This window comes from Halichoerus grypus, chromosome 4 (assembly GCF_964656455.1).
Source record: "Halichoerus grypus chromosome 4, mHalGry1.hap1.1, whole genome shotgun sequence".
Lineage (NCBI taxonomy): Eukaryota > Metazoa > Chordata > Mammalia > Carnivora > Phocidae > Halichoerus > Halichoerus grypus.
Genome location: NC_135715.1, coordinates 138,456,038 through 138,467,587, shown reverse-complemented (window position 1 = coordinate 138,467,587; position 11,550 = coordinate 138,456,038). Strand labels below are relative to the sequence as shown.

Here is an 11,550-nt window from a genome sequence, read left to right as displayed (position 1 = left end):
AAAAAGAAAATGTAATATTGTGTGAAAGAAGCAAAACACAGAACAATGCATATATTATGATTCCATTTATAGAAAGATCAAAAGAAAAAAACTAAATCATGGGAATGATTAACACAAAATTCAGGAGAGTCGCAACCTCCAGTGGTAGGGTAAAGAGCTGGGATCAAGTGAAAATAGTGTCATATAGAGGTCTTCAAGATACTAATAAATGTCCTATTTTAAAATCTAGGTGTGGGTATGATCTACATAGCAACAGTAATAAGAAAAAAACACATTTGTATATTATATTTTAAAAAGCAGACTTCTATGAACTTATGTACAACATATATTAAGTAAATAAAGCGAATAAAAAAGAATGGGATTATAGACTGCCCTCAGTTGGTAGCATCTGAGGCAAGGGAGTGGTTCATAGGTACATGGGAGTTTTTATTGTTTTGTCTCCTTTTTGCATGTTTGAAATTTTACATAATAAAACCTCTTTAAGAATTTAGCACTTTTAATTCTAAGTGAGCATTTCTTATCTCAAGATTAAAAAGCAGCCTAGATTTCCAGATTTCCATTTTTAGAATGTAGAAAGCTGAAAAGAGCATTGCTCCCATCCTTAGAATAATGATGAACAGACAATCTACAAATTCACCCCAGTTCTTGACCAGCAGAGAGCTGAGGTTGCAGGGCCAACTAGCCCAGCTTAAGAAGAGAAGATACACAAGCATTTGTTCACTTTAAAAATACTGGTCAACAGTAAGAACTTAGCTAAAATTTCTAATTAATTGCTAAAAGCTGAGTGTGGCCTCACAAAAGACTATTAAAACCCTTGGGGCCAAAGACAAAAAGAGGAATTCACATTCACTCGCAGGCTCTTGTCCAAGGACCTCACAGGAAGTTTACCAAAAAAAAAACTGGAGACATGGTGGGAATCTAAGAAAGTGTCCCTTGTCCCTTGGAGAGGAGAACAGCAGTAGTTGCAGTAAAGGCACAAAACCCCCACCTGGATCTTTCTCCCCTATTTCTCACACAGAACAAAAGGTGCCAAACAAAAGCAATTGTATATCCATATGGAAAAATAAAACCAATTTAGACTCTCACTTCATTCCACTAAAATTAACTCAATATAGATCACAGAACCTAATGATTTAAGAGCTAAAACAATAAAACTTCTAAAAGAAAACACAGAAGAAAATCTTTAGGACTTTGCATTAGGTAAAGATTTCTTAGATATGACAACAAAAGCATAATCTAATAAAAAAATGTGATAAACTACTTCATCAAAATTAAAAATCTCTGCTTTTCTAAAAACACCACTGAGAAAATGAAAAGACAAGCCATAGACTGGGAGTAAAGCAATATATATTATTTGAACTTAGGCTCTAATTAAAGATAGATATTGTAAACCCTGGGTAACCAGTATAAAAAAATTTTAATGTATAAATAATAAGCCAACAGTGGAGATAAAATGGCCTCATTAAAAAAAAAAAAAACCCAATTCGAAAAAAGAGTTAAAAGAAACATGGAACAAGTAGAACGAATAAAAAGTACCTGGCAAGATGATATATTTGAATCCACCAACATCAATAATTACTTTAAATGTTAACACGTTAAACACATCAATTAAAAGACAGAAATTGTCAGGGAATCCAAGATCCAATTCTAAGCTGTTTATAAGAAAAACATTTTAAACAAAAGGATATAAATAGGCTAAAAGTAAAATGATAAAAATAAAAAGACCTTGCAAATATTATTCTAAAGAAATAGAGTAGCTATATCAAATAAATAACTAAATTAACTGAAATAATAAATATCAGACAAAAACTTTAGAGCAAGAACATTACCAGAAATAAGGAAGGATAGTACACATCAATAGAGGGATCAATTTTCCAAGAAGAAATAATAACCTTAAATATCTATATACACCTAACAAGAGATCTTCAAAATGCATGAAGAAAATCTGATAAAAATGAAAGGAGAAAAAAACAATTTTACACTCCTCTCAGTAATGTAGAACAAGTCACAGAAAATTAATAAGGACATAAAAGACCTGAACAACAGTATCAACCAAATTAGACTAACTTGACATTATAGAATACTGTTATCCCATAACAGCAAAATACACACTCTTTTCAATTGCACATTTATCACAAATCGCTGTAATTTGATAACATTCACCAAGATAAACTATATTCTGGACCATAACACAAATTTTAACTAACTAAAAAGAAATGAAATATAAAGTATGTTCTAGAAATAGAACAGAATTAAACTAGAAATCAATAATGGAATGGTATCTGGAAAATCCTCAAATATTTTCAAATAAAAGAATATACTTATAAATAATCCATGGGTCAAAGAGGAAATCACAAGGGAATTAGAAAGTATTTCAAACTAAATGAAAATAAAAGCACAACATCTCAGATTTCCCTTCAAGCAATACTTAGAGGAAAATGTATAGTATTAAAAGCTTATATTAAAAAAGATACTTTTTTACAAATCAGTCTAGACTTCCACATCAAACTATAAAATGCAGAACAAGTAGGGGCACCTGGCTGGCTCAGTCAGTAGAGCATGCAGCTCTTGATCTTGGGGTCATGAGTTTGAGCCCCATGTTAGATGTAGGGATTACGCAGATAAGCTTTAAAAAATGTAGAGCAAGTAGAAGGAAATAATAAGAACAAGGAAGAAACTGAGAACAACAAAAGTACACATAAAAATCAATGAAACCATAAAAGCCATCTATGAAAAACCCACAGCGAATATCATTCTCAATGGGGAAAAACTGAGAGCTTTCCCCCTAAGGTCAGGAACACGGCAGGGATGTCCACTATCACAACCGCTATTCAACATAGTACTAGAAGTCCTAGCCACAGCAATCAGACAACAAAAAGAAATAAAAGGCATTCAAATTGGCAAAGAATAAGTCAACCTCTCACTCTTTGCAGATGATATGATACTTTATGTGGAAAACCCAAAAGATTCCACCCCAAAACTGCTAGAACTCATCCAGGAACTCAGTAAAGTGGCAGGATATAAAATCAATGCACAGAAATCAGTTGTATTTCTATACACCAACAAGACAGAAGAAAGAGAAATTAAGGAGTCAATCCCATTTACAATTGCCCCTAAAACTGTAAGATACCTAGGAATAAATCTAACCAAAGAGGCAAAGAATCTGTACTCAGAAAACTATAGAATACTCATGAAAGAAATTGGGGAAGACACACAGAAATGGAAAAACGTTCCATGCTCATGGACTGGAAGAACAAATATTGTGAAGATGTCCATGCTACCTAGAGCAATCTGCACATTTAATGCAATCCCTATCAAAATACCATCCACTTTTTTCAAAGAAATGGAATAAATAATCCTAAAATTTGTATGGAACCAGAAAAGACCCTGAATAGCCAAAGAAATGTTGAAAAAGAAAAGCAAAGCTGGTGGCATCACAATTCCGGACTTCAAGCTCTATTACAAAGCTGTCATCATCAAGACAGTATGGTACTGGCACAAAAACAGACACACAGATCAATGGAACAGAACAGAGAGCCCAGAAATAGACCCTCAACTCTATGGTCAACTAATCTTCGACAAAGCAGGAAAGAATGTCCAATGGAAAAAAATCTCTTCAACAAATGGTGTTGGGAAAATTGGACAGTCACATGCAGAAGAATGAAACTGGACCATTTCCTTACAAAGGAAACAGTCAACAAACGAAAAGACAACCGACAGAATGGGAGAAGATATTTGCAAATGACGTATCAGATAAAGGGCTAGTATCCAAAATCTATAAAAAACTTATCAAACTCAACAACCAAAGAACAAATAATCCAATCAAGAAATGGGCAGAAGACATGAACAGACATTTCTCCAAAGAAGACATCCAAATGGCCAACAGACACATGAAAAAGTGCTCAACATCGCTCGGCACCAGGGAAATCCAAATCAAAACCTCAATGAGAAACCACCTCACACCAGTCAGAATGGCTAAAATTAACAAGTCAGGAAACGACAGATGTTGGTGGGGATGCAGAGAAAGGGGAACCCTCCTACACTGTTGGTGGGAATGCAAGCTGGTGCAGCCACTCTGGAAAAGAGTACGGAGGTTCCTCAAAAAGTTGAAAATAGAGCTACCCTATGACCCAGCAATTGCACTACTGGGTATTTACCCCAAAGATAAAAATGTAGTGATCCAAAAAGTGTAGTATACGTTCACCCCAATGTTTATAGCAGCAATGAGTGGTGGGGGGTGGGAGGGATGGGGTGGCTAGGTGATGGACAACGGGGAGGGTATGTGCTATGGTGAGCACTGTGAATTGTGTAAGACTGAAGAATCACAGACCTGTACCTCTGAAACAAGATAGTAGGAAGGGAAAAATGAAGGGGGGGGGGAATCGGAGGGGGAGACAAACCATGAGAGACTATGGATTCTTAGAAACTCTGAGGGCTTTAGAGGGGAGGGGGGTGCGGGGATGTGGTTAGCCCGGTGATGGGTATTAAGGAGGGCACGTATTGAGTGGAGCACTGGGTGTTATACGCAAACAATGAATCATGGAATACTATATCAAAAACTAATGATGTAATGTATGGTGACTAACATAACATAATAAAATAAAATTAAAAATAAAATCAATGAAACCAAAAGCTGGATTTCTGGAAAAACAATCAATAAAATTGATATATCTCTAACCAGACTAAGAAAAAGAGAAGACAAAAATTACAAATATGAAGAAGAAGGGACATCACTACAGATGGTGCAGACACTAAAAGGATAATGGAATAGCAAGAATAACTCTATGGCCATACATTCAACAACATGGATAAAACAGCTAAGTTCCTTGGAAAGGCACACACCAAAGCTCACTCAAGAGGAAACATATAACCAAATAGTCCTAAATCTACTAAATAAGTTAAAATTTTAGGTTTAAAATCTTCCAACAAAGAAATCTCTAGGCCTAGACACCTGCATTGGTAAATTCTACCAAACAGAAAAAACACCAACGTCAACTCTTCTAAGAGGAAGGAATACTTACTGACTCATTTAATGAGGCCAGCATTAACTTGATACCAAAACCAAGGCATTACAAGATAACTAAAGACCAACATTTCTCATGAATATAAACACAAAAATCCTTAATAAAATCTAGGAAATCACATCCTATGGGATTTATCCCAGGAAACTAAAGCTGATTCAACATCTGAAATCAATTTATGTAACTTTTCATTCCCACATACTAAAGAAAAAAATTTCATCTCAATGGGTACAGAAAAGCCTTTGATAAAATATACCATTCATTCATGATTTAAACACACATATACAAACTCTACAAACTAGAAACAGAAAAGAACTTTCTCAACCTAATAAAGGGCATCTAAAAAAGCCTATAATCACACTTAATAGTGGACTGAATACTTTCCCCCTAAGATCATGAATAAGGCAAAGATGTCCATTCTCACTACTCCTGTTCAGCACTGTACTAGAAGTCCTAGTCAGTGCTGTAGACAAAACCAAAAAAACGAAATAAAACAATACAAGCAAAAGGCATATGGATTAGAAAGAATTAAATAAAACCATTCCTATTCACAGAACACAGGATTGTCAAAATAGGAAATCCCAAAGAATCTACTACAGTTTTATCACAAATTCAATTACTGTAATTTGACAAAAACATAAGAAAAACAAACAAAACCTAAAGCTAGAATTCCAACCCCAATTCTTAGGAACTTAAAAACAGATTAGGAAAATATTTATATCAGTCTAGCTATAATCAATTTTAATATTAAATCAATATCTTAATATTAATTTAATATTAATATTTAATATTTTAAATATTTCCTTTTAAGACTCAATAAAATATATAAATTAGCTCATAAGAAACAACTGGTTATACTACTTTAAAACAATAAGTTAAAATAAGTTCAAAAGTTATTTTTACTTTAGAATACAGTATCTTGAAATATCTCAAGGTACAGCTACATTTTACCCATCCTCATTGAATGACAATCATACACAACAGTAAGAAAACTACTACTCACTACCTGTTCATCAAAAAGGCATCAAGAGGGCTCAGTCTGTTAAGCGGCTGCTTTCATGTGCTCAGGTCATGATCCCAGGACCCTGGGATGGGATCCCCGTGTCAGGCTCCCTGCTCAGTGGAGAGTCTGCTTCTCCCTCTCCCTCTGCCCCTGCTCTGCTAAGTAAGTAAGTAAAATCTTAAAAAAAAAAAAAAAAGTATCAAGATGTATTAAGTGAATCTCTCAGATTGACATTTTATAATACTACTTTTCCTGGATTTGGGCTCCTAATGAATTAATACAGTGTCTACTTGTCCAATAGTAAAGTCAATTAAAAAGTAAGAAGTTGGACTTCTAAAGGGTTTCATAGAAGATATATTAAACCCAATAATGCATATCATTCAGAAGTCACCAAATGACACTGTAGACTATATCTTGATTTAAACTTTCTCACTACTCATGATTTAAATTTTAATTTAAATTAAGGATCATCCTAGTTATTCTCAAATTCAGTACACACATTATTTTGGCAGTAAAACAACATTTAACTTTTTAGACAGCAAACTAGCCTTTCAGTGATCATTTTTAGCTACTAAGAATTGGCTTTGTGGACCCAAATTTAAAAGATAAAAGGAGGTAACTGAATCACCAAAATGGGATAATCAAGGTTCTACTTTCTAATGCATTGTTTTGATGGTGATTCACTCCAACACTAGAGAAAAACAAGGCCTCCCAGAGTGATCCATAGATACAGTAAGTCTTAAGGAAGAGCAAATAACTCAACTTGGAATAAATAACCACTGTCTCCCAATGTTCCTCATTTTAAAATAAGAATACAGCCAGAAGTAAAGATAAAAATACCACAACTTATTTTGATGGAATATCTTAATATCCAAAAAACTCAAAGAAAAAAGTCTAGATTTCATATACTGAAGTACAAATGATTTCGTTCAATTAAATGAATGTTACGATAAAAAGAAAAAAGCATCAAGTACAAAACAAATACACAAAAATATATACCAAAAAACAAACAAAAAAACCCACCATAAAAACTCTGCAAAAACACAGGTGACTTGGGATTTTTTATTTTAATAATACACATTACAAAACTAATTAGTTTAGGAAAGCTACAAATAGCACTATGGTCCAAAGAGAGTACCCAAAGTTTATATGGGATTTAGACTAAGGAGACCCTAATATATTCTTTATATTGTATAAATCTACACTCTTAACAACAAAAAAAAATAAAGTGTAGTGTTCACTAAAAGCCAAACAGATGCCAGGCTGCCTGTGTTTGAATTCCAACTCTACTACTTGCTAACTCTATGACCTTGGACAAGGCATTATGCTTTCTGTCTACCATTCCCTCCTCTGTAAACTGGGAATAATACCCTTCAGAGTGTTTTAGTAAGGATTAAATGAGGTAAAAATGCCTGGTGCCCCTATAAATATTATTATTATATATATAAAATATAATATATATAATATATAATAAATATACCATTTAATATGTATATTATAAATTATAATATAAATATTATTCTCGACATTTTCAAAAAATGACATGATTTTCACATCTCTTTACAGCATCCTTGGTTTTATACAAAATATTTAAAAATTTGAAAGGGATAAAACCTATAATCCTTATGCTTATATACAAATTTCACCTCTGTGAAAACTATACTCCCTTTCCCACAAATTTCACCTCTGTGAAAACTATACTCCCTTTCCCACAAGAGGAATAAAATATTATTAAAATATTCTTGACTCAAAAAAATATGGTCCCTGAAACTATAAAAATATAGCTGCTGTGATGAAATGTTCACAAATTCAGTTAGGTTTAGATATGAAGAATGCTCTTAAATGGTAATCTGTTCCAGGATTTAACTGCCTTGCAATTATTTACATTTTCTAAGTACATACTTGTTCAGAACATTTTTCCCACGCCCAGGTTTACCATATATCTATTAAAGTCACCTGAAAAGTATGGAACACAGATTACTTAACTTAGAAAAGACTTCCAGAGTGGCTTTCAGAAAGATCAAAAGGAAATAAATACACCAGCCATACAGTTCTTTGAGCTTTATTTTTATATGCATACATGTTCCACGAAAACAAAAATTTCAAGGTATCAAGTACAACATATCAAATGAAATCATTCAGAATTATTTTAATTAACAGTATAAAGTACATGTATAGAACGCATTATATAATTTATTCTGAGGTTTCAAAAAGCAGTGTTTTTGGTTTTAAAATTCTGATACCATTATTTACTGTAACTTCCAAGTAACACATTTCAAGTTAAATTTTTTTTTTAAATAATGACTAAATTAAGACATTATCTCTAAGATGATTTGATAGATGAGCTGCCTTTACCACGATCTTCAAAATAGTGCTGTTCAATTCTTCTACAGAAAGCAAGGAGGTTGCTATAGTTTTTCACCTTCTCAGAAAGTTCATCATTGGTCAACTGTGTGGTAAGAATGGTATACAAATGGCCAAATACCAGTGCATCTAGTTCAGTAGGCCTAAAACAAAAGTAGAAATGAAAGTAACATGAATAGCATTTAACTTGTATGGCAGAATATACACTACTTTTTAAAACATTTTATTCATCTATTTAAAAGAAAAAGTCACACAAGAAATAAATCCTACTTCAACTTCATAGAATTTATTTTGTTTTTACTTGGGAGTTTCTGTTGTTAGATATAAAAAAAAACAACTTTTAAATTATAATTTGCTAGTTGTGTGACTTGCTTTTTAAAGTAGTAATGAGTTAAAATAATATTGGTGTAACGGATCATATTCATTTTACTCATTAATTTATCCACTAAATAAATACAGCAGGTCTCCAATGTGCCAGGAACTGTGCTAGACGATAGAGATGTAAGAACATGAAAGATATTCTAAGACATGGACACAAAACATAAATTACAACGCAATTTAGTAAGTGTTTTAATAGAAGCATAAACAAAATGGTATCAAAGCATAGAGGATTTCACTGTGGTGCTGGACAAATGACACCTGATTACCCAATCATATATTAACAACATGATTTAATTTTAACTTCACCACTTTTAAAAATAGTTTAACTTTCTTTTTTTTTCTAAAGATTTACTTATTTATTTAGAGATGGGGAGGGTTGGAGGGGCAAATGGAGAGGAGAGAATCTCAAGAAGACTCCCCGATGAGCTGAGCCCAAAGTGGAGCTCAATCTCAGGACTGGTGAGATCATGACCTGAGCTGAAATCAAGAGTCGGACCCTTAACTGACTGAGCCACCCAGGCACCCCAATAATTTAACTTTCTGAAGGAGAAATAAAGATGTCTTCAAAAAAAATTTTCTAGTGTTTTTTCCCCTTTAATTAGGTATTAGTAATAAAAAATTGAAATTTATCTACCTCACTACTAATGGTCTATAGATGAGGCTTCACCAAACTACATTATATTAAAATAATTGCCAATAATATTAAAATATTAACGAAGGGAGAAAATTATCACCATAATTATGAACTAATTATTGCTGTCAGTCCCATCATGATAAAGTTTTTGAGAAAATATGTGTTAGCCTACCTACATGTGAAAGTATGTTTCAGTAATCTGGTTTGGAAGAACAGATTTGGGGGTCCATCAAATCTAAGTTTGAATCCTAACTCTGCCACTTACTTACTAGCTATGTGGTCTTGATCACTAATGATGAAGGACCTCATGCTGTTGCATGGTTTTAAATACATCTTTATGCCACTAATTCCCCAATATTTATCTCTAATCCCAGTCCCTCCCCTAAAGCCCAGAATCATAAATTCGAATGTCTACATAACATCTCTACTTGAATGCTTATGAAGCATCTCAAACTTGCTCATCCCATATTCCCAAAATAAAAGGCACCATTATCCACTCAGCTATTTGAGCCAAAAATCTCAGGGTTACTCCTGAATCTTCTCTTTCTCTTACCCTCTCATATCCATTAGCAAGTGTTGTGAGACAGGACTGCCAAATATGTCCTGATGACTACCATTTCTCTCTCCCCATTATCATCTACTCTGAGCCACCATCATCTCTCACCTATACCACAACAGCCTCCTAACATGCCTTCCTGCTCCTATTTATTGTCCACATAGTAACCAGAGTGATTTTTTTTTAAATGTCACCAGACCATACCACTCCAAGCATAAACTATTCTAATGAACATCCATTCCACTTACACTAATATGCCAAACTCCTTACCTGAAGCATAGAAAGCCTAGATGACCTGGCCCGGCCCCTGCTTTTCTCTTCAGTCTCATCTCCTACCACTGTCAACACACAACCAATATTGGCCTTGCCTCCTCCATTTGAACATAACAAACTCAAACCAATCTTAGGGCCTTGACCCAATTATTCCTGCTGCCTGGAACACTTTTCCCTTGACTTCACATTGCTGGCTCCTTCTTGTTTTTCAGAACAAGGCTTAAATGTCACATCTGAACACCCAAACTAAAGTGGACATGCATGGGGCGCCTGGGTGGCTCAGATGGTTAAGCATCTCCCTTCGGCTCAGGTTGTGATCTCAGGGTCCTGGGATCGAGCCCCACATCAGGCTCCCTGCTCAGTGGGGAGTCTGCTTCTCCCTCTCCCACTCCTGCTGCTTGTGTTCCCTCTCTCGCTCTCTGTCAAATAAATAAATAAAATATTTTTTAAAAAAGTGGACATGCAGTCACATATTACCATGTGATCCTATTTGAATTCTCCATGTAGCACTTAATACTATCTAATATTTGTTATTGTCTGTCTCCCTCTACCAGGATCTTCTCTACTTGTTTCCTGCTGTGTCCCCAATACTTAGAACAATGTCTGAGAGAGAGTTCTTAATATGTTTTGAATGAATCAATAAAAAGGTGATGCATTTCTCACGCCACACTATAACTGTGTCCACTTAACCGTTTCTTCTCATACTCTAAGCTGGTTAGCGGTGACACTGCATACATCTTTTATATCCCCACTTCTTAGAAAAGGATGAAAGGAACTGAATCAGTATTTGCTGAATGCAAACAGAGGGAAAGCATCCTCCCTAAGGTATGTAGGATATTTAATTTTTCAATAGTAGTTATTCACATTCTTTCAAAGCCTTCCCTTTTTTGACACATTCATCAAGAATTATTAATCAAAGTCAGATGTGCAGTCAATGGTCATGTTTAAGGGGGTAGCCAACAAGATAGTTTAAAAAAAAAATCGCAAGTGTCCTTGGACTAAATAGCACCATGAATAATGTCATTACAAATGAAGAATCAATAACAAATGGATATCTGAAAAGAACCAGGGATGTAGAAGGTAGATAAATGTAGAGGCACTTTGTGAGAAGTAGTCACCATACATCTATATTACAATATTACTGACTATATTCCTTATGCTCTACTTTTCATTTTCATGACTTACTTTATAACTGAAGTTTGTACCTCTTAATCACCTTTATCTATTTTGCTTACCCCTCCTACTCACCTCCCTTCTAGTAACTGCCAGTTTATTTTAGAATGGTTTTTTGTTCGTTTTTTAGATTCCAAATATAAGT

At 34.1% G+C, this 11,550-nt stretch overlaps 1 protein-coding gene across 6 annotated transcripts in view; it reads right to left on the bottom strand.

The window, feature by feature from the left end:
- Positions 1-8,070: 8,070 nt before the first annotated feature.
- Positions 8,071-11,550, bottom strand: part of MTX2 (metaxin 2) — a 61,172-nt gene continuing 57,692 nt past the window's right edge. For 3 of the 6 annotated variants that reach the window (XM_078071021.1, XM_078071020.1, XM_078071023.1), the window contains one exon: positions 8,071-8,531. In XM_078071021.1, coding sequence (XP_077927147.1) covers positions 8,348-8,531 — 184 coding nt within the window. In that variant the 3' untranslated portion in view covers positions 8,071-8,347. The remainder of the gene's footprint in view (positions 8,532-11,550) is intronic. The other 3 variants (XR_013447224.1, XM_078071024.1, XM_078071022.1) reach the window with 1 other exon arrangement.